The 23,480-nt window shown below is 40.6% G+C and overlaps 1 protein-coding gene across 6 annotated transcripts in view; it reads left to right on the top strand.

The window, feature by feature from the left end:
- Positions 1-1,480: 1,480 nt before the first annotated feature.
- The window catches only part of RALGAPA1 (Ral GTPase activating protein catalytic subunit alpha 1), a 222,720-nt gene continuing 200,720 nt past the window's right edge, over positions 1,481-23,480 (top strand). For all 6 annotated transcript variants that reach the window (XM_053593955.1, XM_053593957.1, XM_053593958.1 and 3 more), the window contains exon 1: positions 1,481-2,435. In XM_053593955.1, the coding sequence (XP_053449930.1) occupies positions 2,330-2,435 (106 nt within the window). In that variant the 5' untranslated portion in view covers positions 1,481-2,329. The remainder of the gene's footprint in view (positions 2,436-23,480) is intronic.

Below are 23,480 nucleotides of genomic sequence, written 5' to 3' on the forward strand. Positions count from 1 at the left end.
AATCCACCTGCCTCAGCCTCCCAGAGTGCTAGGATTACAGATGTGAGCCACTGCACCTGGCCCTGATTTTGTTTTCCTATATTAATCAAAGAAGGTCTATTTGGACAGGTCTATTGCTATGTGTGAAAACGTAGGAGGAAATAGTTTTTTGAACAACCAGGCTGACTCTTACATCAAATTATTTTACGGAAGAAAGTTTCCAAGAACAATTTTAATTCATATCATTTAAAATTTCATTGATCTTTTTCAGCGATAGCAGATTCTTTGAATGACTCCATTAATGTAATAGGATGTTTTGGATTTTTCTTTGCAGAGGAAAAATTGACAACATATCCATCTTTATGTGGGTGTAGATAGGGGAAAGAAGATTTAAAAAGGAATACAAGTAATATTAGAGGTAAACGAGATTACTTTTATTAAAAGAAATTATATAGGCCAAGTGCCGTGGCTCACATTTGTAATCCCAGTACTTTTTTTTTTTTTTTTGAGATACACTTTCTGTTGCCCCAGGTTAGAGTGCTGTGATGTCATAGCTCACAACTCTGGGCTCCAGCAATCCTCCTGCTTCAGCCTTCTAAGTAGCTGGGACTCTACTAAGCCCAGCTATTTTTTCTATTTTTAGTATAGAGGTGGGGGGGGTCTCACTCTTGCTCAGGCTGGTCTTGAACTCCTGAGCTCAAGCAATCCATCTGCCTCGGTCCCCCAGAGTGCTAGGTAATCCTTACACTTTTTTTTTGTTTGTTTTTTTCATTTATTATTATTTTTTTATTGTTGGGAATTCATTGAGGGTACAGTAAGCCAGGTTACACTGATTGCAATTGTTAGGTAAAGTCCCTCTTGCAATCATGTAATCCTTACACTTTTAATGGCGAGAGGCTCACTTGTTTTGAGTCTGATACCAGACGGAGAAATATAGAAAGAATCCATCTCTACAAAAAATTAAAAATTTAGCTGGTTTGGTGGCCTGCCGGTAGTACCCACTACTTGGGAGGCTGAGGCAGGAGGATTGCTTGAACCCAGGAGATAGGTTGCTGTGAGCTATAATCGTATCCTGGTTCCTTGAAAATAAGACATCCTCCAAAAATAAGATCTACTTACAGGAAAGATAAGACGACCCCTGAAAATAAAACCTAGCGCATCTTTGGGAGCACACCTTAAAATAAGACACTGTCTTATTTTCGGGGAAACAGGGTATCACTGCACTGCAGCCTGGGCGACAGAGACTTTGTCTACAAACAAACCCGTAACACACACAAAACCTATATAACTTTGTTTAAGTCTTTTTGTTGCCAAGCTGCTTGCAGCAACAACAACAAACCCCAAACCCCAGGGATATGATAGGGATATCATATAACCAATTTTAAAAAAAGACAGAAAAACATAAACAGTGTACAAAATATTCTTTGTTTCGTTTTTTTTGTAATTTTTGGCCAGGGCTGGGTTTGAAGCCGCCACCTCTGGCATATGGGGCTGGTGTCCTACTCCTTTGAGCCACAGGCGCCACCCAAAATATTCTTAGTAATGGACTCAGGACAGAACGAATTGTCCACACTGGAGCTCCAAGTTTCTATGTGCTGGAGTCTCAGATGATCACAGCAACTTAAGCATATTTTCATAGATAAATCATGGAAAGGTTTAATGAAGATTACTTTCCTTTGCTTATTATCATTACTTTGCTTACGATGGAGCAGGCAGAAACTATCTTCCTTGACTTTCTTGAGTTCTTCCCGTCGCTGCTTGGGTCGGGGGGAGTGCTGGCTTGGATGATATCACGCTAGCGTGACGTCAGGCCCTCTGACGTCAGAAGGTGGTTGCCACGGGGACCGTTCGCCACTGACGGCAGAGTCGTGAAACCCCATCACCACCACACTCCGCGTCTCCGTTTCGGCCTCTGCAGGGTCTAAGCTGCTAAAGAATCTTTAACCTTAAGGGGGCCTCAGGGAGGAACGAGTTGCGTTGCTGCTGCCGGGAGCTCCACCTCCGTGGCTCTGGGTCCGGGTCCCCGGCCTGTGCGGCGAGCGGCGGCCGCTGGAGGGAGACGGCGGCAGCGGCGGCAGGCGGCGGCCTGCCCGGGTCTCCTTAGCTCCGTGCAGGGCCCGGAGAGGGGAATCCGCCATATTGGAGCCGGAGCCTAAGGTGCCTGGGAGCCGCGGCGCGAGGCGGGTGGAGGTGGCGGCCCTGACCTGGTTCTGGGAGGAGTCGCCTCTGCCTGGGCCCGCAAGGCTGGGGAGTGAATGAGCCACTTCAGCTAGTCACCTCCCCATCCACTCCCTCCACTTTCTGCCGCCTGAATCCGACCGGGGCTGGCGGCGGCCGCCACAGCGGCAGGATGTTCTCCAAGAAGCCGCACGGGGACGTGAAGAAGTCTACCCAGAAGGTGCTAGACACCAAGAAGGACGCGCTGACTCGCCTCAAACACCTGCGCATCGTCATCGGTGAGGAGGGAGGGGTGGCGGCGCCGAGGCCTGGGTTGCTCCCTCTCCTTGAGCTTCCTTGGGGACTCTCCCTCTGGACTTGGGTGGGTTCAGGGAGGCAAAGCGTCGCCTCCGCAGAGACGTGGAAGGCGAATAATTTGGGGGAGGGAAGACTTATCAGTTGACAAGCATTAATTACCATTAATACAGGGATATCTAATGTTGAGGTAATGGTCCGAACTCATTTTTAAACATTGGTAACACTTTTAAAAGCTTAGATCTTTTTAGACTTTGGAGAAACTTGGTGTCGTGAATAATGATGTTAATGGGATATGTTTGCCAGATGACTACTGCCCTCTCCACCCAAGTGAAAAGGAAAACAAAATCCTCTCAGACATTGTAAACCTTACTGTTTTAATTTTCTTGGCAGATGAGGGCAAGAAGGAAGCAGTTATACCTCTTTGGGAAGTGGGTGGTTCCAAAAAACTTGTGGGAAAGAGCCCCGCCCTTCTGTTAACGCGGCTTGTTCATCATTACTGTCATTTAGAGGGAGAACTATTAATTATAGAAAGCAAGGTAGTTTATCGCTTTCTTTACTTCTCAAGAATTGTATAGAATTCTATTCTTACTTAATTAAAATGTTCTTGCCATCTGCTGCCCTCAGGTTCAGTGTTGTGGCAGAATAAACTGTTCTGAGTTTTGGGGTATAATGTTAAATGAATCTTTTGGATACTCGGTCATTTAGTAGTCTGATAAGGGCTAAAATAAGACGTGTGGAACATCTGGTCCAGTACTTGGATTTTTTAGATGAGGAAATTTGAGGTGAAAAGGAAAAGTTAGTTTGCCTGTGTTAATACTTATAGTTAATGGTAGAACTGGGTTTAGAAACTTGATGTCTGAATCCTCATTCAGAGTTTATTCTTTTGAACTGTCTTCCTACTTTGTTTTGGAAAGTGATATTTATTTAGTGATGTAAGTTCTTTATTTGAGGTCCTTGTTTCTCTACCACGTTACTTACTCATATCACTAAGATACCCAACATTTCTATGCTGCTTTAATTTTTACAAAATGATTTCAAATACATTATCATAGTTCTTGCAGTAACTCTAGAGGTAGATATCATTCTCCATTTTTTACAATGAGAAAGTAGAAGTTTGAGAATGTTTAAGTGGTCAGACAGCTATTAGGAGGCTGGGTCAGAACTGTAGCGTAGATTTCACGTTTCCAATTTGTTTTCTTACTCTTGGTACATTTATGAAAGCTAATCATTATCACCAATAAATTGTATTTATTCCTGTGGAATAGTAAGAAGGCAATTAATCCAGTTTAGTGATATAAAAATAAGCTCAATTTTCAAGAAAATATAAATATAGTAGAGATTCTGATCTTTTTGTTTTCATTTTAATTGATGAGGTAAGTCATTGAAGAAAAGATTTAACTGAGAGGATGGGAGATAGAAAGTTAATGTATTTAATGTAGGAAATGTATCACAGATAATGGCAGTTTGAAATTTAACACTTAATGGAACTTGACACCTGCTAGGGATAGGTGATGCCTACTAGGTGATTAATGACAGAGCTGTAAACTTGAATTCCCATAGAGTATTGAGATTTCTTAATACCATAGTTCTTTAATTATAGAATGGTTAAGGAATTGTTTATATATATTTGTTTAGCCTAGAGATTTTTTTTCCATCTAGGAGACTTGAAAAATTAAAAGGTAAATTGAAAGTTCACATACGTAAGATATTTTGTAGTGCCTAGCCTTCCGCAGTTTGAAAACAAAACAATTTTTTAAAAAAATAAAATTACCTTTTGCATTTAGTAACTTACGGACTTGTTTTTTTAAGGTAGCATGTACTGGGACTCTGTGTTTGTGTGTATACAAACATTTAAAATAACCCTTAAGAACTTTCAAATGATGAACATTCTCCTTTCATCTCCCTGCCCTATGAGTAGAAGAGGACTGTTCAGAAACACTACCCTTTAGTAATTATAGAATAGTAGTTCTCAGCCAGGGACATTTTGCCCTGTAAGAGTTAATTGACAATATCTAGATACACTTTTCACAACTGGAAGAAGGTGCTACTGGCATCTAATGCATAACAGGGATACTGCTAAACATTTATAATACACGGGATAATATCTCACAATAATGTTCTAGTTCTAAATATTACTAATCTTGAGGTTTAGGAAACTCATAAGAGTAAAAGATGGACCTCTAAGATCCTATACTTGATTTTAAGGGTTATTTAAATTGACTAAAGTATTCTGTATCTTTATTTATCTATCTATTTATTTTTTTTTTGAGTCTCACTCTGTTGCCTGGGCCAGAGTGTATGGCATAAGCCTAGCTCACAGCACCGTCAAACTCCTTAGGTTCAAAGCGATCCTTCTGCCTCAGCCTTCCAAGAGTGGTAGGCTTACAGGAGTACCTGGCCTATTCTTTATCTTTAAACGGTTGTAGTTATTTTGTTTGAGATATAGTTAATACCACGTATAATTTCTAAGAAAATCAGTGGGAGACAGTAGGATGACAAAAGTTAAACAATGTCTGTTAGTTAAATATTTGAGTTTGCAGATGCAAGAGTCACTTTAAATCTTTTTTAGAAGTAGGTGTGGGGTTTTTTTTTTTTTTTTTTTAGACAGATCCTTAAGCTGTTGCCCTGGGTAGAGTGCTGTAGCATCACAGTTCACAGCGACCTCCAACTCCTGGGCTCAAGCGAGTCTCCTGCCTCTGCCTCCCAAGTAGCTGGGACTATAGGCACCCACCACAATGTTGGGCCATTTTTTGGTTGCAGCTGTCATTGTTGTTTGGCAGGCCCGGGCTGGATTCGAACCTGCCAGCTCAGATGTATATGGCTGGCGCTTTAGCAGCTTGAGCCACAGGCACTGAGCCATAGGTGTGGGTTTTAAATTAGGTTAGGTAGACTGAGAAAATTGTTTGGTTTGTAGAGTAATTTGCCATTGCCAATTACACAGTTTTTTTTTTTTTTTTTTTTTTTTTTTGTAGCGACAGAGTTTCACTTTATTGCCCTCGGTAGAGTGCCGTGGCGTCACACAGCTCACAGCAACCTCCAATTCCTGGGCTTAGGCGATTCTCCTGCCTCAGCCTCCCGAGTAGCTGGGACTACAGGCGCCTGCCACAACGCCCGGCTATTTTTTTGTTGCAGTTTGGCCCAGGCTGGGTTTGAACCCGCCACCCTTGGTATATGGGGCTGGCGCCCTGCTCACTGAGCCACAGGCGCCGCCCAGTTACACAGATTTTGATTTTTGTTTGGTGCATTTAGTTCATTGCATCCAAATATATACATAATATATGAGAACATAATAATTTAAACACCCATTTTAAACTTTTTTTCCTGCCTGTGTTCCCACTGTAGGACAATCAATTCCTTGACTCTGAGGATTTAGATTTAAATCTGTTATGTTTATTGATACTGCTACATATTTGATTCATAGAAACTAGAAGTCAGGTCTTGCTTAAAACAGAAAAAAAAGCCCTGTCTAGTTTCTGAAGCTGTTGTCCTTTTTATCCCTCTCATCCTCCATTTTAAAATTAATAGCCTTGGCTTGGCACCCTGTAGCTCATGCGGCTAAGGCGCCAGCCACATATACCAGAGCTGGCGGGTTTGAATCCAGCTTGGTTCCACCAAACAACAATGATGGCTACAACCAAAAAATAGCCGGGTGCATTGTGGCGGGTGCCTGTAGTCCCAGCTACTTGGGAGGTGGAGGCAGGAGAATCGCTTGAGCCCAGGAGTTGGAGGTTGCTGTGAGCTGTGATGCTATGGCACTCTACCCAGGGCAACAGCTTGAGGCTCTGTCTCTTAAAAAAAAAAAATTAATAGTCTTAAGGTAATGATAGTTAATTAGTACATGAAAGGTGGATAAAATAATGCTTGGCATATAGTGGATATTGAGTGGATATTTCAAAATGGCAAGCCAACAGTGCAGTCCTCTTGATATAAAAGAAGTGGTTATTTAGCTAAAGATGTATTGATTATTAGATTGTTCTAACAGCTTTACTGAGGTATAATTGACATATAATAAATTGTAGGTATTTAAAGTATATAACTGAATAATCTTTACCTACATATATCTCATGAAACCATCATAACAGGGTTAAAAATAACCAATCAAAGGCCAGACACATTGGCTCATGCCTAGCACTTTGGGAGGCTGAGGCAGGTGGACAGCTTGAGCTTAGGACTTGGAGACCAGCCTTAACAGGAGCAAGACCCTGGTCTCTACTAACAATACGAAAACTCAGGCAAGAGGGTCACTTGAGCCCAAGAGTTTGAGGTTGCTGTGAGCTCTGATGATGCCATGGCACTGTACACAGGTCAGTAAAGTGAGAGGCTGTCTCAAAAAACAAACAAAAAATACAATCAAGATAACTAGCATAGCCAATCAAGATAATGAATATATATATAACCTCCCAAAGTTTCTTCATGCCCTTTTGTTAATCCCTTCTTCCCATCTCTACATGAACCCTCCTACCTTTCCCTGAGCAACTACTAATCTGCTGTCATCTAGTATGTATTATGTAGAGTTCTATATAAATGGAATTATACATTATATAAGTGGAATTGTACAGTATAGTTTTTTTTGTTGTTGTTACAAGAGGCAAAAGACATTTGCTGTGTTACAAGCCAGAATACAGTGGCATGATCATTGCTCATTGTAATCTCATGTTCCTGGGCTCAAGTGATCCTCCTGTCTTAGCCTTCTGAGTAGCTGGAACTACAGGGGTTCCCTACTATGCCTGGCTGATTCTTTTTTTTCTTTTGTAGAGAGAAGAGGGTTTCTCTGTATTTCCCAGGCTATATTCTTTTCTTTCCTTTTTCTTTTTTTCCTTCTTTCTTTTTTTTTCAGACAGAGTCTCACTTTGTCACCTCCTGTAGAGTGCTGTGGAGTCATAACTCTACCTCAGTCTTGGTGTCACATAATCCTTTTGCCTCAGCTTCCCAAGCAGCTGGGACTACAGGTGCCTGCTACAATGGCCAGCTATTTTTTTAGAGACAGAGTCTGGCTCTTGCTCAGTCTAATCTGGAATGCCTGAGATAAAGCAGTCCACCCACCTTAGCCTCCCAGAATCCTCCCAGGATTAAAAGTGTGAGCCACCACGCCAGCCTGCCCAGGCTGTTTTCAAACTCCTGGCCTCAAGTGATCCTCTCAAAGTGTTGGGATTACAGGCATGGGCCACCGGGCAGCAATGGAGTTTTATTTTGTTTTGTTGGTTTCTTTTACAGAGTCTCATTAGTATTTGGAAATTTATCTATATTGTGTGTCATTGCTTTTTATTACTAAGTAGAGTTCCCTTGTATGGGTGTAGCACAGTTTATTCATTTACCTGTTGATGGACTTGTGAGTTGTTTGGGGCTGTTACAAATAAAGCTGCTATGAAAGACATATGCTTTCTTTTCTCCTGGATAAATACCTAGAAGGGGAGTGTCTGGATTGTGTGACGGTTACGTTTTAACTTTTTAAGAAGCTGCCAAATTGTTTTTCACCATTTTATGATCTCACCATTGTTCTTGTCCTATACATAGTAGCAACACCATTCAGGATAGCTAGTTTTCTTAATTTCAGCTACTATAATGTATACTGGTTATAATTATTCTTTCCCTGACATCTAACAACATTGAATATTTTTTCATTGTGCTTATAACTTCTTTGATGTTTCTGTTCAGGTCTTTTACTATTTTTTGATTGAGTTTTTTCTTTCTTACTTAGTTTTGAAAGTCTTTTATATGTTCTGGACACATACTTTATCAGATAGTTTGCAAAGATGATTTTTTTTCTCAGTCCTGGGGCTATGTTTTCATTTTCTTAGTATTTTCTTTGAAGGAATAGAAATGCCTGATTTTGATTAAGTCTGTAAGTTTGCTTTTTTTTATGCTTCATGTTTTTTGCTGTTGTATCTACATATTTGTCTAACCCACATTTAGAAAGATATTCTTCTACCCCTTCTTCTAGAAGTTTTATAGTTTAAGAGTCTGTTTAATTTTGTGATCTGCCTCGAATTATAAATGTGGTGGATTGAAGTTTATGTTTTGCATGTGGATATCCATTTGTTCCAGCACCATTTGTTATAAAAGATTGTCCTTTCTCTGTCCTACTGAATTGCCTTTGTAATTTTGCCAAAACTTAGTTGTCTAAATATGTGTGGGCCTATTTCTGGACTCTCTGTTTTGTTCCAGGGATCTATTTATCTGTGTTAGTGCCAATACCACAATGTTTTGATTACTGTAACTTTATGATCTTAAAGTCAGGTAATGTTGTCTCTCTAACTTTGTACTTCCCCTTAAAAGTTTTTTTCTTTGCAATGCTTCTTGTTGTTGTTGCAGTGGCCGGGGCCAGGCTTGAACCCGCCACCCTCCGTATATGGGGCCGGTGCCCTACTCACTGAGCCACAGGCACCGCCCAATTTTCATATGAGTTTTAAGATTAGTTGGTCGATGTCTGAAAAAAAAATCTTACTCGAATTTTGATTGGGATTGTGTTGAATCTTTAAATCAATTTAGGAAAAACTGACATTATTAAATACTCTGACTCATGAACAAAGTATATTTCTTCACTTATTTAGGACTAACTTTTAATTTCTCTCAGTAGTGTTAAGTTTTCATTGTGTAAGTTTTACACACATCTTTTGTCAGATTTATCTCTAAACATTTTCTACTTTTTATGCTCTCTCTCTCTCTCTTTTTTTTTTTTTTATAGAGACAGAGTCACACTTTATCGCCCTTCGTAGAGTGTTGTGGTGTCACACAGCTCACAGCAACCTTCAGTTCCTGGGCTTAGGTGATTCTCTTGCCTCAGCCTCTCAAGTAGCTGGGACTACAGGCACCTGCCATAATGCCCAGCTATTTTTTTGTTGCAGTTTGGCTGGGGCCGAGTTTGAACCCGCCACCTTCAGTATATGGGGTTGGCGCCCTACTCACTGAACCACAGGCGCCGCCCTAATGCTCTTGTAAATGGTATTTTATTTCTGTTTCTCATTGCAGCTAGATTAGGAAAAACAGTTGATTTTTGTACATCAAGCTTGTGACCTACAAACTTGTTAAGTTCACTTATTCTATGAGTTTTTAAAATATATTCTTTTGGATTTTTTACTTGGAGAATCATGTTGTCTGTAAAGACAATTTTACTTCTTCCTTTCCAATCTGGATCATTTTTTTTTTTTGGCCGGGGCTGGGTTTGAACCCGCCACCTCTGGCATATGGGACCGGCGCCCCACCCCTTGAGCCACAGGCACCGCCCTAATCTGGATCATTTTTATTGAACTGATTCCAATGTGATGTAGAATAGAAGTGGTGACAGTGGACATCCTTGGCTTGCTCTTGATCTGAGGAGAAGAGCAGTCAGTTTTTCACCATGTGGTATGATGTTAATTGTAGATTTTTTATAGATGCCTTTTATCAGGTAGAGAAAGTTTCATTCTTTTCCTCGTTCACCAAGAGTTTTCATCAGGAATGGATGTTGAATTTGTCAAATGCCTTTTCTGCTTCTTTTGAGATGAACAGATTTTCTTTTTTATTTATTCATATGATGAATTACGTTATTCATTGATTTTCAAATGTTAAATCAACTCTGCATCTCTGGGATTAAATGAAGTTGGCCATGATGTATTTATTGCCCTTTTTTTTTTTGCAGTTTCTGGCCGGGGCTGGGTTTGAACCCACCACCTCTGGCATATGGGGCCAGTGCCTTACTCCTTTGAGCCACAGATGCCGCCCATACTTATTGCCCTTTTAATATATTGTTGAGTTTGAATTGCTAAAATTTTGTTTATAGTTTTATATTTATGTTCATAGTGGGTTTTGGTGTGTAGTTTTCTTGTATTGTTTTCAATATTGATGCTAGGTAATTCTGGCCTTGTTGTATTAGTTGGGAAGTACTCCTAACCTTTTGGATTTTCTGAAATATTCATGTAGAATTGTTACTAATTCTTTATTAAGTGTTCACTAGTGAAGCTGTTTGGACCAGGAGTTTTCTTCAAGGGAAGGTATCTTTGTTATGTTTTGTGACAGGGTCTTGCTCTGTTGTCTGCGCTAAAGTGCAGTAGCATCATCACAGCTCATTATACCTTCAAACTCTAGGACTCAAGAGATCCTCCTGTTTTAGCTGAGGCTATAGGCCAAGTGCTACTACATCTAGCTGATTTTTAAGTTTTCTGTAGAGGCACTGTTGCTCAGGCTGGTCTTCAACTCCTAGCCTCGTGTAATCCTCCCACTTCATCTCCCAAAGTGCTAGGATTACAGATGTGAGCCACCATACCTGGCCTAAGGGAAGATTTTTTTTTTTTTTGTGGTTTTTGGCTGAGGCTGGGTTTGAACCCACCACCTCCAGCATATGGGAGTGGCGCCCTATCCCTTTGAGCCACAGGCGCCACCCGTAAGGGAAGATTTTTAACTACAGTTTCAATTTATTTTTAAATGTTTTAAATTTAAAAAAAATTTTTTTTTTTTTTTTTTTGAGACAGAGTCTCACTCTGTCGCCCTGGGTAGAGAGAGGGCTATGGTGTTACAGCTCACAGCAACCTCAAACTCTTGGGCTTAAATCAGGCGTCCTCAAACTTTTTAAACAGGGGGCCAGTTCACTGTCCCTCAGATCGTTGGAGGGGTGGACTATAGTTTAAAAAAAAAAAACTATGAACAAATTCCTGTGCACCCTGCACATGTCTTATTTTGAAGTAAAAAAACAAAACGGGAACAAATACAATCATACCGCCTCATCTGGCCTGCGGGCCGCAATTTGAGGACCCCTGGCTTAAATGATCCTCAGCTTCCTGGGTTTGTGTAGTCATCTTGCATCAGCCTCTTAAGTAGCTGAAACTACAGGCACTTGCCACTATGGCTAGTTTTAGAGGCGGGGTCTTGCTCTTGTTCAGGCTGGTCTTGAACTACTGAGCTCAAGTAGTCCACTCACCCAGCCTCCTGAAGTGTTAGGATTATAGGCTTCAGCCACCATGCCCTGCTGCCTCACAGGCAGATTTCTTAAATTCAGGAGTTCAAGACCAGCCTGAGCAAGAGCAAGATGCTGTCTCTACTAAAAATAGAAAACCTAGTTGGGCATTGTAAGGGGCAACTGTAGTTCTAGCTAGCTGGGAGACTGAGGCAAGAGAATCGCTTAAGCCCAAGAATTTGAGGTTGCTGTGAGCTATGACGCTGTGGCACTCTACCGAGGGTGACAAAGTAAAACTCTGTCTCAAAAAAAAAATCTGCTAATGTCTGTGTCTTACTATATATATAGCATATCATTTTTTTCCTCTGGTTGCTTTTAAGATTTTTTTCTTCATAACTGGCTTTGAGCAATTTGGTTGGGATTTGCCTTGGTTGTTATTCTTCATTTTTCTTGGCTTGAAGTTCATTGAGTGTCTTAAATTTGTTTTATCAAATTTGGAAAAATTTTGGCTTGTATTTGTTCACTTATTTCTCTCCACCTTTCCTTTTGATATTTCATTTATTAGCCTCCCTGAGGCCGAAGAGGGTGATTGCCTGAGCTCACAGGTTTGGGACCAGCCTGAGCAAGAGCCAGACCTAGTCTCTAAAAATAGCCAGGCGTTGTGGCAGGCACCTGTAGTCCCAGCTACTTGGGAGGCTAAGACAGGCGAACCTCTTTCTTTTTTTTTCAGTCTTTTTTTTTTTTATTATTGTTTAATCATAGCTGTGTACATTAGTGTAATCAAGGGGTATTTGTTAAATAAGTAACTTAAAAATAGTATAGATTGCTGGGTACCTGTAGCTCAGTGGTTAGGGTTGGTGGATTTGAACTGGCCCAGGCCTGTTAAACAAACAAACAAAAAAAAAATAGCCAGGTGTTGGGGCGGGCACCTGTAGTCCCAACTACTTGTGAGGCTGAGGGAAGAGAATCGCTTAAATCCAAGAATTTGAGGTTGCAGTGAGCTGTGATGCCACAGCACTCTACCCAGGATGACAAAGCGAGACTGTCTCTTAAAAAAAAAAGTATGGATTAACTTGGAACAGATTTGGCTGCCTATCTGGGAATGTGTGAGCTATAGTCTGCTTTTAAGAAAAGCCAACTTAGGGTGGTGCCTGTGCTCAGTGGGCAGGATGCTGGCCCCATATACTGAGGATGGCGGGTTCAAGCCCAGTCTCAGCCTAACTGCCAACAAAAAAATAGCCATTGTGGTGGGCGCCTGTAGTCCCAGCTACTCGGCAGGCTGAGGCAAGGGAATCGCCTAAGCCCAGGAGTTGAAGTTGCTGTGAGCTAGCTGTGTGACTCCAAGGCACTACCGAGGGTGATAAAGTGAAACTCTCTCTAGAAAAAAAAAAAAAAGAAAGAAAGAAAAGCCAACTTGATATATATTTTTAAGAGTTTAATATGTGATGTTGGTAAGTAATCCTATATACACAAATCCTATATACATTCCTTAATTTGTATATACTTTTATTTATATTATTAAATTTTATCTTACTGATTTGAAAAATTTGACCTCATTGAACTATTTTGTCTTTGTGTATTTATAAAGATTTACTCTGTAGATTATTGACATAAATGGTGTTATTGGAGGCTGAGTGCTGTGGCTCAAGCCTGAAATCCTAGCACTCTGGAAGACTGAGGTGGAAGGATGGCTTAAGGTCAGGAGTTGGAAATCAGCCAGAGCCAGAGCAAAAAGTAGAAAACAATAGTTGGGCGTGGTCGTGTTCCTCAGTAGTCTAGCTACTTCAGAGGCTGAGGCAGAGGGGTTGTCTTGAGCCCAGGAGTTTGAAGTTCCAGGGAGCTATGATGACCTAATTGAATTCTAGCTTGGGTGACAGAGTGAGACTCTGTCTGTAAAAAAAAAATCACTGATTAATTTGCTTAATAGAACAAGCTTTTTCAAATAAAATGATCTTTGCATTAACATTTTATTAAGGATTTTTTTGCATCTGAAGGATTTTTATGTGGTTTATAGGACTGAATAAAATGTAGACTAGAACAATTAGTGGTAAAACGACTGAATAGCCATCACTTAAAGAAAGTGAACAGTATCTGGTTCCAGAGATGAGCTGATTACAACTGTAAGGAATTGAATTTGGTTCTTAGATTTCCTGACAGCTTAGGGTGAAAAGAGAAACAGGTTACATGTTTTTTGGTGTCTCCAAAAAGAAAGCATTCTGTTGTTTTGATTGAAACATTCTTGTCCTTTGTTCCAATTTTTTCTACAATTTGTGCGATGATTATGTATGTTCATATATTACCTATGAGCTTGAAGAGAAAAATAGCAAAATAGGTGATTAGTATGTCTGTTTTTGTAGAAGTTCTCATCATCCTTCACGTTGCTAAGGCATGAAACTTTCATCTTTGACAATGTCATAGATGTTAATTTTTTTCCATTAAATTTATATTGGGACTCAAGTTTGAAATGTCTGTGAGACAGCCTCAGATCTCCTCCCTAGCCAAGTCCTGTTTCTTATTGGCTTTATAATAATATTTGAATTTGTTCCATTTTTCTGTTTTTGTCATTAGTTAAAATTTTTGGTTCTTCTTGAACTTTTGCAGCATCTTACCTAGTTGGTTTCCTCTTGAGTCTTACATGGTTCTGTAACAGTCCTTCTAAAGCACATTAATGAGCATGTTTTTCTAACTGCTTTAAACCCTTTCATGGCTTATAGGATAAAGTTCAAAATACTTAGTCTGCAATCAGCACAATCTATTATATGATCCTAGCTTACATTTTCAACTAAGCATGTAGTAAATTGTGTTAAAAAAAAAAAAGGGGGTGATATGGTAGTACTTTACTGTAATAAAGCTCCTCAAGTTGCTTATTATGTTAAGTCATTAAATATGAAATGTCTGATTTTGAATCAAATGTTTAGTTTAACACTATAATCCTAGCACTCTGGGAGGCTGAGGTGGGAGGATCCCTTGAGCTCAGTAGTTCAAGACCAGCCTGATCAAGAGTGAGACCCTGTCTTTACTAAAAATAGAAAAACTAGCCAGGGGTCATGGCAAGTACCTGTAGTTCCAGCTACTTGGGAGGCTGAGGCAAGGGGATTTCTTGAGCCCAGGAGTTTGAGATTACTGTGAGCTATGATGCCAGGACACTGTATCCAGGATGACTTAGTGAGACTTTCTCTCAAGAAAACAAAACGGATGTTTAGTTTATCACATCTCAAACAAGTAATACGATTAATCAGTATGCACCTCAACTATCAACAGTCTTACCATCTTTGTGTGTGTGACAGTCTCACTTTGTTGCATGCTAAAATGCCATGGTGTCAGCCTAGCTGACAGCAACTTCAAACTCCTGAATAGGTGGGACTATAGGAGGCTCTATTTGTAGTGGAGACGGGGTCTCACTATACTCAAGCTGGTCTCAAACTCTTGAGCTCAAGAATCTTCCTGAGTTGGCCTCCCAGAGTAGGATTACAGGCATGAGCCCCTGTGCCTGACCTACTTTTGCCATCTTAACAGTAGCTTATTTATACCAGTCGCAGAGAAGCCTGGAGAGTGTGTGGTGATGAAATTGCAAAAAGCATTTTCCGCAGCTTATTGAGAAATGAGTATTTTTCCTTGCACTAAGTGGTTGAAAGCCTGGAAGAAGTGATAGTTAATTGGTACAAGGTCTAGTGAATACAGTGGATGACAGTTTTCAAGTCCAGTTTCTCTAATTTGAGCAATGTTGTTTGTGCGATGTTTCGTGGTGGAGCGCTGACTTGTCAAGAGTTGCTGCCCAGCCAGATTGTGTTGCCCCTTGTACAGTGAGGCAGTCAGGTTGTGACTGCCAGGTTTTGTTGCCCAATGCAGTGAGGCAGTCAGGGTTGTAGTGAACAAAGGTTTTCATTCCACAGAGTGCTAAGTGGGGAGATGGGAGGAATTTCTCAAATCTGCCTACCTGAGAATTTGGGAAACTAGGTTTTTTTTTTTTTTTTTTTAAATTGATTTTTAATTTCAGCTTGCTTGTTCATTCTTCTTCGTTTGAAGTACTCTTTTTTCTTGTTCATTTTCTTCTTCCTCTGGAGATGCTGTTTCCCATTGCCTCCCCAGTAGCTGGAATTAAAGACACCCACCACAACGTCCGGCTGCTTTTGATGTTTTTAGTAGAGACGGGGTCTTACTTTGGCTCTCTGCTGCTCATACTGGTCTCCAACCTCTGAGCTCAGGCAGTCCACCCGCCTCGGCCTCTCACAGCGCTGGGACTATAGGCATGAGCCACCAACCCCGGCCGGAAACTAGGTTTTTAAAAACAGTTTGGCAGGCAAAGGATTAGGCAGTGAGGTTTGTTAATTGGTTAGGTTTGGGGGAAAATTATAGGGGTGTAGAAATCATCTTCTGTGTTGAGTTAGTTTCTGGCTTGGAGTCACAATTCCAGTTGAGTCAGTTTCTTGGTATAGGCCACTGGTCTGTGTGGATCAGCCAGGCCACTGGAATGTGGGCCCTGGGAGATATCTCTGAAAATACCTTTAGGTTTTGAAAAGGTATCTATGGAGAAAGTTAAGAATTTCTATGACCACCAGCTATGTGACTTCAGAGTAGCAATTATAGACATGGTCATTATCATTATTTTTTAGGTAGGCCTGTGCCTTTGTAGCATCTTAGGCCCTTACCTCAGTTCTTGCCCTGTACCCCTTTGTTGATTTGTAAGGGGCGATTTCAAGAGGATTAGTCTGTATCTGTTGACCAATCTCAGCTGCTTAATTGCAAGCATCTGCATCGTTTCATTCACTTGGTTGTAGTAGACATCTGCTATAATTGACTGACCGGGTTTCATCAAGTTGTAGTGGATAATAGCAGCACTGGACGCCAAACAGACACCATTATCGTTTTTGATGAATGCTTGGTTTTGGACTGTGTTCCGGCACTTCGTTTTTATACAGCTGTTGTGCTGAAAGCTTCGATTGGTGTAAAAATGGTTTGCTTTCTTTTCTGATTTCTTGTTTAATTCATGTGGAACCTATCTATCCAACTTCTTTACCTTGCTAATTTGTTTCAAATGGTCCAGTATTGTTGGAATAGTAACATCAAACCTATGGTAATTTATACATAGGTTGAGATTGATTTGCTTCCTCTGTAGCTTTCAGCTCATCGTTTTCCATCATGGTCTCAGGTCATGCATGTGGCTCATTTTCAAGATTAAAATAACCAGAATGGAACTTCTCAAACCATCGATATGCTGTTTCTTCCTTCATTAACCACATCTTCCCAAACACTTTGTTGGTATTTTGAGCTGTCTGTGCTGCCCCAGTTCCATGATGCAACGTGTATTTGAAAATAACATGAATTTTTTTACATGAAATCAATGGAAAAGAAGCCAAATTCTGTAAAATAATTTAAAGAAATTTATTGTGAGCCAAATTTGAGGACAGTGGTCTGGAGGCATACCCAAGAAGCCTTGAACAAGTGGATTTGCTGAGGTTGGGTTACAGTTTGGTTGTATGGGTTTCAGGGAAACAGGAATTACACATAGAGTTATAAATCAGTACATTGAAGCCATAGATTGGTGTGGCCTGAAAAGGTGAGATATCTCAAAGCGTGGGGCTTACAGATTGGAGGTGGGTTTAAAGACTCTGATTTTTGATTAGTTAAATGAAGCTTTGTTTAAAAAAGCAAGGATGTCCAACCTTTTAGCTTCTCGGGGCCTTACTGGAAAAGGGTTGTCCTTGGCCACACATGAAATGCACAAACACTAATGAAAGTTGATGAGCCAAAAAAGAAAAAAAATCCATGCATAATTTTTGTGATAACCACCTACCAGAGATAAGCAAAAAAAAGTACATAATAATCCTAATTATAGTGGCCCTCTCAGAGTCTTTTAAAATCATCAAGCAGGCTGGGTGCGGTGGCTTATGCCAGTAATCCTCTGGGAGGCCAAGGCGGGTAGGTTACTTGAGCTCAGGAGTTTGATACCGGCCTGAGCAAGAGTGAGAACCCATCTCTACTAAAAACTAGGTGGGCGTTGTGACTATTAGTACCTGTAGTCCAGCTACTCAGGAGGCTGAGGCAAAAGGATCTCTTGAGCCCAAGAGTCTGAGGCTGCTATAAGCTATGACACCATGACACTCTACTCAGGACGACACAGTGAGATTCTCTCTCAAAAACAAACAAAATCCCTCCCAAACTAAGGAGAAACCCCTGAATAATCTTGATGATGATGCTATACTTTAGTCTCAGATTATGATTCTGGTCTAAGTCTCTAGTTTGTTAATAATTGGTAAATTAGAAATTATTGAAAAGTTGTATGTTGTACAAAACAAAGGAGAAGTAAATGAATGAAAGGAAGTAAAAATTCATTGTTGGCCTTTCATTTAAAGTAAATGCAAGGAAGTCACCTAATAATTGTTACTCTTTCCCTCTCCATCCAGGCCTAAAATAGAATTACCAGGGTAATGACTATGTTTGTGTTACAAAAATTTGTTGTCATTGTCTGAATTCTTTTAAGTTGGTTGTAGCTTCAAGATTGCCAGTCTTCCTTTTTCCATCAAATATTTTTAGGGCCTTCTGGAGGCAGATTGTTACTATTAGATAAGCTACTTCTCTTAGATATACTAGTTCTTATAATGTATTTAGGAAAAATCACTGATTTATGTAAATCTACTTGGAAATCTGAAAATGATGGATCTGAGAAACCATTTGAATAACTAATTATAGTACTTTGCTAGGTTTTAGGTAACTGCAAAGGAGTAGAGGATTTGATGGTCTAGTAAAAGAATCATATGTAAAATGTGAAATGTGCGTATAAATGAGAAGAAGCTTATCTAAATGAGTGGCTTAAAGAAAATTTCACAGGGCCAGGAGTACTTGAACTGTACCTTGAAAGATTAAATAGAAGTAAAGGAAGAGTGGTTTGGGTGAATGGTAAGATCGCAAACATGAATACAGGAAAGCAGAAGGCAGAGGTTTTCTAAGCTTTTAAAAAATAAAGATATTCAGGCTTGGGCGGTGCCTGTGGCTCAGTGAGTAGGGCACTGGCCCCATATGCCGAGGGTGGCAGGTTCAAACCCAGCCCCGGCCAAACTGCAACAAAAAAATAGCCGGGTGCTGTGGTGGGCGCCTGTAGTCCCAGCTACTCGGGAGGTTGAGGCAAGAGAATCGCTTAAGCCCAGGAGCTGGAGGTTGCTGTGAGCTGTCTGATGCCACGGCACTCTACTAAGGGCCATAAAGTGAGACTCTGTCTCTACAAAAAGGAAAAAAAAGATATTCAGGCTTGACGCATATAGCTCAGTGGTTATGGTGCCAGCCACATACACTTTGGCTGGCGGGTTCGAACCAGCCAGGGCCTGCCTACTAAACAACAATGACAACAACAGCTATAAAACAAGCTCAGTGTAATGCGTTTTCCGGTACATAAAAAATCCCGTTGTTCATAATTTAAAGTATTTATTGGCACTTGGCTCGGTGCCTATAGTTCAGTGGTTAGGGAACCGGCCACATACATTGGGGCTGGCGATTTTCAAACCTGGCCTGGGCCTGCCAAACAACAATAACAACTACAACGAAAACAACAACAAAATAGCTGGGCATGTGGCAGGCACCTGTAGTCCCAGCCACTTGGGAGGCTGAGGCAAGAGAATTGCTTAAGCCCAAGAGTTGGAAGTTGCTGTGAGCTGTGATGTTGTGGCACTCTACTGAGAGCGACATAGACTGTGTCTCAAAAAGATATTCAGCTTCAACCTTGAAATTATGCATTAATAGGACGGTGAATATAGAAAGGAATGAGTTTTGTGGGTGATACTGTGGATGCTTTAGATGCAGGGGTGTCCAACCTGTATGCAGATTATTTGAGGACTCTTTTGCTTATCTGTGGTGTTGGATATTGCAAAAATTGTGCATGGACCTTGTTTTTGCTCCTCAGCTTTCATTATGTTTGTGTATTTAATGCATACCCTGGGACAGCTCTTCTTTTTCCAATGTGCAGTAGAAAAGATTAGGCACCCCTATTAAAATTTGATAACCGATTTTAATGAAGATTTCAGAAATGGAGATGATGCCACTTCTTTATCATCTACTTTTTGAAATCCTGGTTTTATTGGTGAATTGATACCAGGAATATATTTCTTTCCTCCAACATTGCTATCAAGGAGCACTATTGCTTAACCTACATACTGCTGTCTATTTCTTTCCATAGTGAACACTATAGCTGCTTAAAATGTGGTCCACATTTTGGTGCTAGTTTGCTGACCGTTTATTACAGATCTGCCATGAGTTAGGTACAGATATTGAGTATATTGAGAAGCTCATTTCAGTTTGACAATTCTGACATCCAAGCATGTGACTAGCAGACCTGTATTATGGGATGGCGTATAGACTAGTCCAGGTGGTTTTTACTTTACTTTCTAGAAATACATTTATTGTAAAGAATTAGTCTGTGATGAATTGGAATTAAAAAACAAAAAACTGGTCCTTTGCAAATAGCTTGAGAACGTAGTTTACATATTGTGTTTATGATATAATTAATTCTCCCCATTTTTACTCACTCTGCTTTTCTCTCTGTTGTTTCAAAGTAGATCTTCTTTTCCTAGACTAATAGTATTTCTCTTACTGATAGTGCAAGTACACTGCCTTTACCTTTACACAGTTAAAGACTAGCTAGCTATTTGTATACCACTATTACATAATATAAAATGATATCATTTTAATGGAGTAATCAGATAATAGAGTAATCAAAATACAGTAGTACTGTGTCAAGTTTTACATGTACAAATAATTTCTCAGTTATAAAATCATTTCCCGGGCAGCGCCTGTGGCTCAGTGAGCAGGGCGCCGGCCCCATACACCGAGGGTGGCGGGTTCAAACCCAGCCCTGGCCAAACTGCAACAAAAAAATAGCCGGGCGTTGTGGCGGGCACCTGTAGTCCCAGCTACTCGGGAGGCTGAGGCAGGAGAATCGCCTAAGCCCAGGAGTTGGAGGTTGCTGTGAGCTATGTGACGCCACGGCACTCTACCGAGGGCAATAAAGTGAAACTCTGTCTCTACCAAAAAAAAAAAAATCATTTCCCTATCATTCAAATACATTCTTTTTGATACTGAAAATAATTAAACATGTGCTTTCTCGGAGTTTAAAATCTAAAATGGCAAACACTAATGTAGGCAGACATTTTGTGAACATTAAGTTTTTGTATAGTGCAAACGTCTTTTTTTTTTTTTTTTGAGACAGTGGCGTCACAGCTCACGGCAACCTCAAACTCTTGGGCTTAAGTTATTCTCTTGCCTCAGCCTCCTAAGTAGCTGGGACTACAAGCGCTGAGCTACAGGCGCCGAGCCAAGAAAAATAAATAAATTATGAACAACAGGACTTTTTATGTACTGGAAAATGCATTACACTCAGCTTGTTTTATAGCTTAGAATATGGTCTGTTCTGTTCAGTGCTGTTCCTAAGGCAGTTGAAGAGAATGTATTGTTTTGTCATTGGGTAGGTGTTTAATAGATATCTGTTAGATCTGGTTGCATTATCGTGTCAGGTCTTTTATTTCCACTGCTGTCTCATGGTGCCATTCATGATTGAAAGTGGTGTGTTAAAGTCTTAAGCTATCACTGTTGAATTGTTATTTCTCTTTAATTCTGTTAGTATTTATTTCATTTTTTCCGGAGCAGGGTCTCTATTATTAGGTGCATATATGTTCACCGTTACGATAGATTTGTTATAGATTAACACTTTTTTTTTTTATAGAATTGTTAGGTTTTTTATTTTTTTTTGCAGTTTTTGGTCGGGGCTGGGTTTGAACCTGCTGGTATAGGGGGCCAGTGCCCTACTCCTTGAGCCACAGGCGCCACCCTATAGATTAACACTTTAACCATTATAAAATGTCCTATTTCTCTGTAACAATTTTTATCTTATGGTCAATTTTTGTCAGATATTAGTATAGCTATTTCCACTTTTTGTTTGTTTGGTTATTACTTATATGATATAACCTTTTCCATCCTTTGCCTTCATCGTATTTAGTGTCTTTGAATATGAAGTTTGGGTCTTGTAGGCAATATATAGGGTTATGGTTTTGTTTTTGTTTTTTATTTCTTATTTTATTTTTTTGAGACAGACTCTCACTCTGGATAGAGTGCCATGACATCATAGATCACAGCCACCTCAAAGTCTTGGGCTCAGCTGATCCTCAGCCTACTGAGTAGCTGGGACTGTAGGCATGTGCCTCCATTCCTGGCTAATTTTTCTGTTTTTTGTAGATCTTCCTCTAGCTTAGGCTGGTCTTAAACTCCTGGCCTCAAGCAACCACAGGCCCCCTTGGCCTCTCAAAGTGCTAGTATTATGGGCCTGAGCCACTCTCTGCCATCCCTTTAGTAAGTTTTTATTAAAGGAAATCCTTCTAGTAAATTTTGATACATTTAAAACAGATGGTTAACAGTATTTGTCTGGCAAGTCCAGTGTGCTTCCTCAGGACAGTTTTTGTTGACTGTTCTTTATCCTCTACATAGCACATACTTTGTTGTTTTTTTGTATGTCTTAGACTTTTTTTGTTGAAAACTTGACATATACCACCTATAGTTTTTAAAAAATGCCCTCAGGGGAAAAGGTTGTTACACTGGGCGAGCTTAGAGCTAAGTCAAATAAAGACAAAGGGAGGTGGGCTCGGCGCTTGTGGCTCAAGTGGCTAAGGTGCCAGCCACATACACCTGAGCTGGTGGGTTCGAATCCAGCCTGGGGCCCGTCAAACAACAATGATGGCTGCAACCAAAAAATGGCCTGATGTTGTAGCGGGCGCCTGTAGGCCCAGCTACTTGGGAGGCTGAGGCAGGAGAATCGCTTAAGCCCAGGAGTTGGAGGTTGCTGTGAGCAGTGATGCCATGGCACTCAACCTAGAGTGACAGCTTGAGGCTCTATCTCAAAAAAAAAAAAGACAAGGAGAGGTGGTACCCGTAGCGTAGGGTGCCAGCCATATACACATAGGCTGGTGGGTTTGAGCCTGGCCTGGGCGTGCTAAACAGCTCATAGCAACCACAAACTCTTGAGTTTAAGCGATTCTCTTGCCTCAGCCCAAGGAACTGGGACTGCAGGTGCCCACTACAATGCCTGGCTATTTTTTGGTTGTAGTTGTCATTATTGTTTAGCAGGCTTGGGCTGGATTCGAACCCGTGAGCTCCAGTGTATGTGGCTGGTGCCCTAGCCGCTGAGCTATAGGCGCCCAGCTAAGGGCTTCACATTTTTGAATGCGCGTGGCTTTGCCAATTTTACCAGTTACTGAGGACTTTAGTTTGTTTCTCTGTGGTTGAGCTAGCACAAAGCAGAACTATGAAACATTGTTTGGAAAGTTTGTGGTCTTACCTTAGCCGCCCTTCATGATGAGGCTTCTATTAGGCATCACCTTGAAAGAGTCTGCACTTGTCAGCAGTAAAGATGTCATCTTTTGAATCCTCTGGTGAAGTTCAGGAACTTCTTTTTTTTTTTTTTCTAGAGACAGAGTTTCATTTTATCGCCCATGGTCTACAATGCCTGGCTATTTTTTTGTTGCAGTTTGGCTGGGGCCGGATTTGAACCCGCCACCCTCGGTATATGGGGCTGGTGCCATGCCCACTGAACCACAGGTGCTGCCAGTTCAGAAACATTTTAATGAACTCTTCCACAACTTCTAGTAGAACTTTATTGGACTCTCCACACAAGACTTTCTGGGAGATCTTGTGCTGCAATTTAAATATCTCAAGCCAATCACTTGATGCTTGGAAATCTGCCACCCCAAATTTCTGTGCAAATTTTTTAGCAACTTCTGGGATCATCAGCCAGGAGATTGAGGTGTTAACTGCCCTCATTTGTTTGACCCGATTTAATGTGGCTTCATTGACTTCATCAAGGGAAATTTTCCTCCTTTTCCTCTCTAGCTCTCCACTTTCATTACTATATCTCTCTATGTACTCATGTTTACGTTGTTCCACTGTCTGTCTTTCGCTGCCACTTTCCAGAAAATGTAGATCGACCTTTTCCTTCATTGTCAGCTCTTTGAGTTCTTTACTTTGGGCCAACATGTCTCAATGGTAAACATTTTTCAGTAATTGTGGGATGTTTCTATAATTTAGACCCATCCTTCACATTGAAAAAATCCTCAACATGTGATAGAACAATAGGACATTAGGCATAATCCAACATGTAGTAGTAATAAAACATGAACAAAGA

Source organism: Nycticebus coucang, chromosome 6, assembly GCF_027406575.1.
Source record: "Nycticebus coucang isolate mNycCou1 chromosome 6, mNycCou1.pri, whole genome shotgun sequence".
In the NCBI taxonomy this organism is placed as follows: domain Eukaryota; kingdom Metazoa; phylum Chordata; class Mammalia; order Primates; family Lorisidae; genus Nycticebus; species Nycticebus coucang.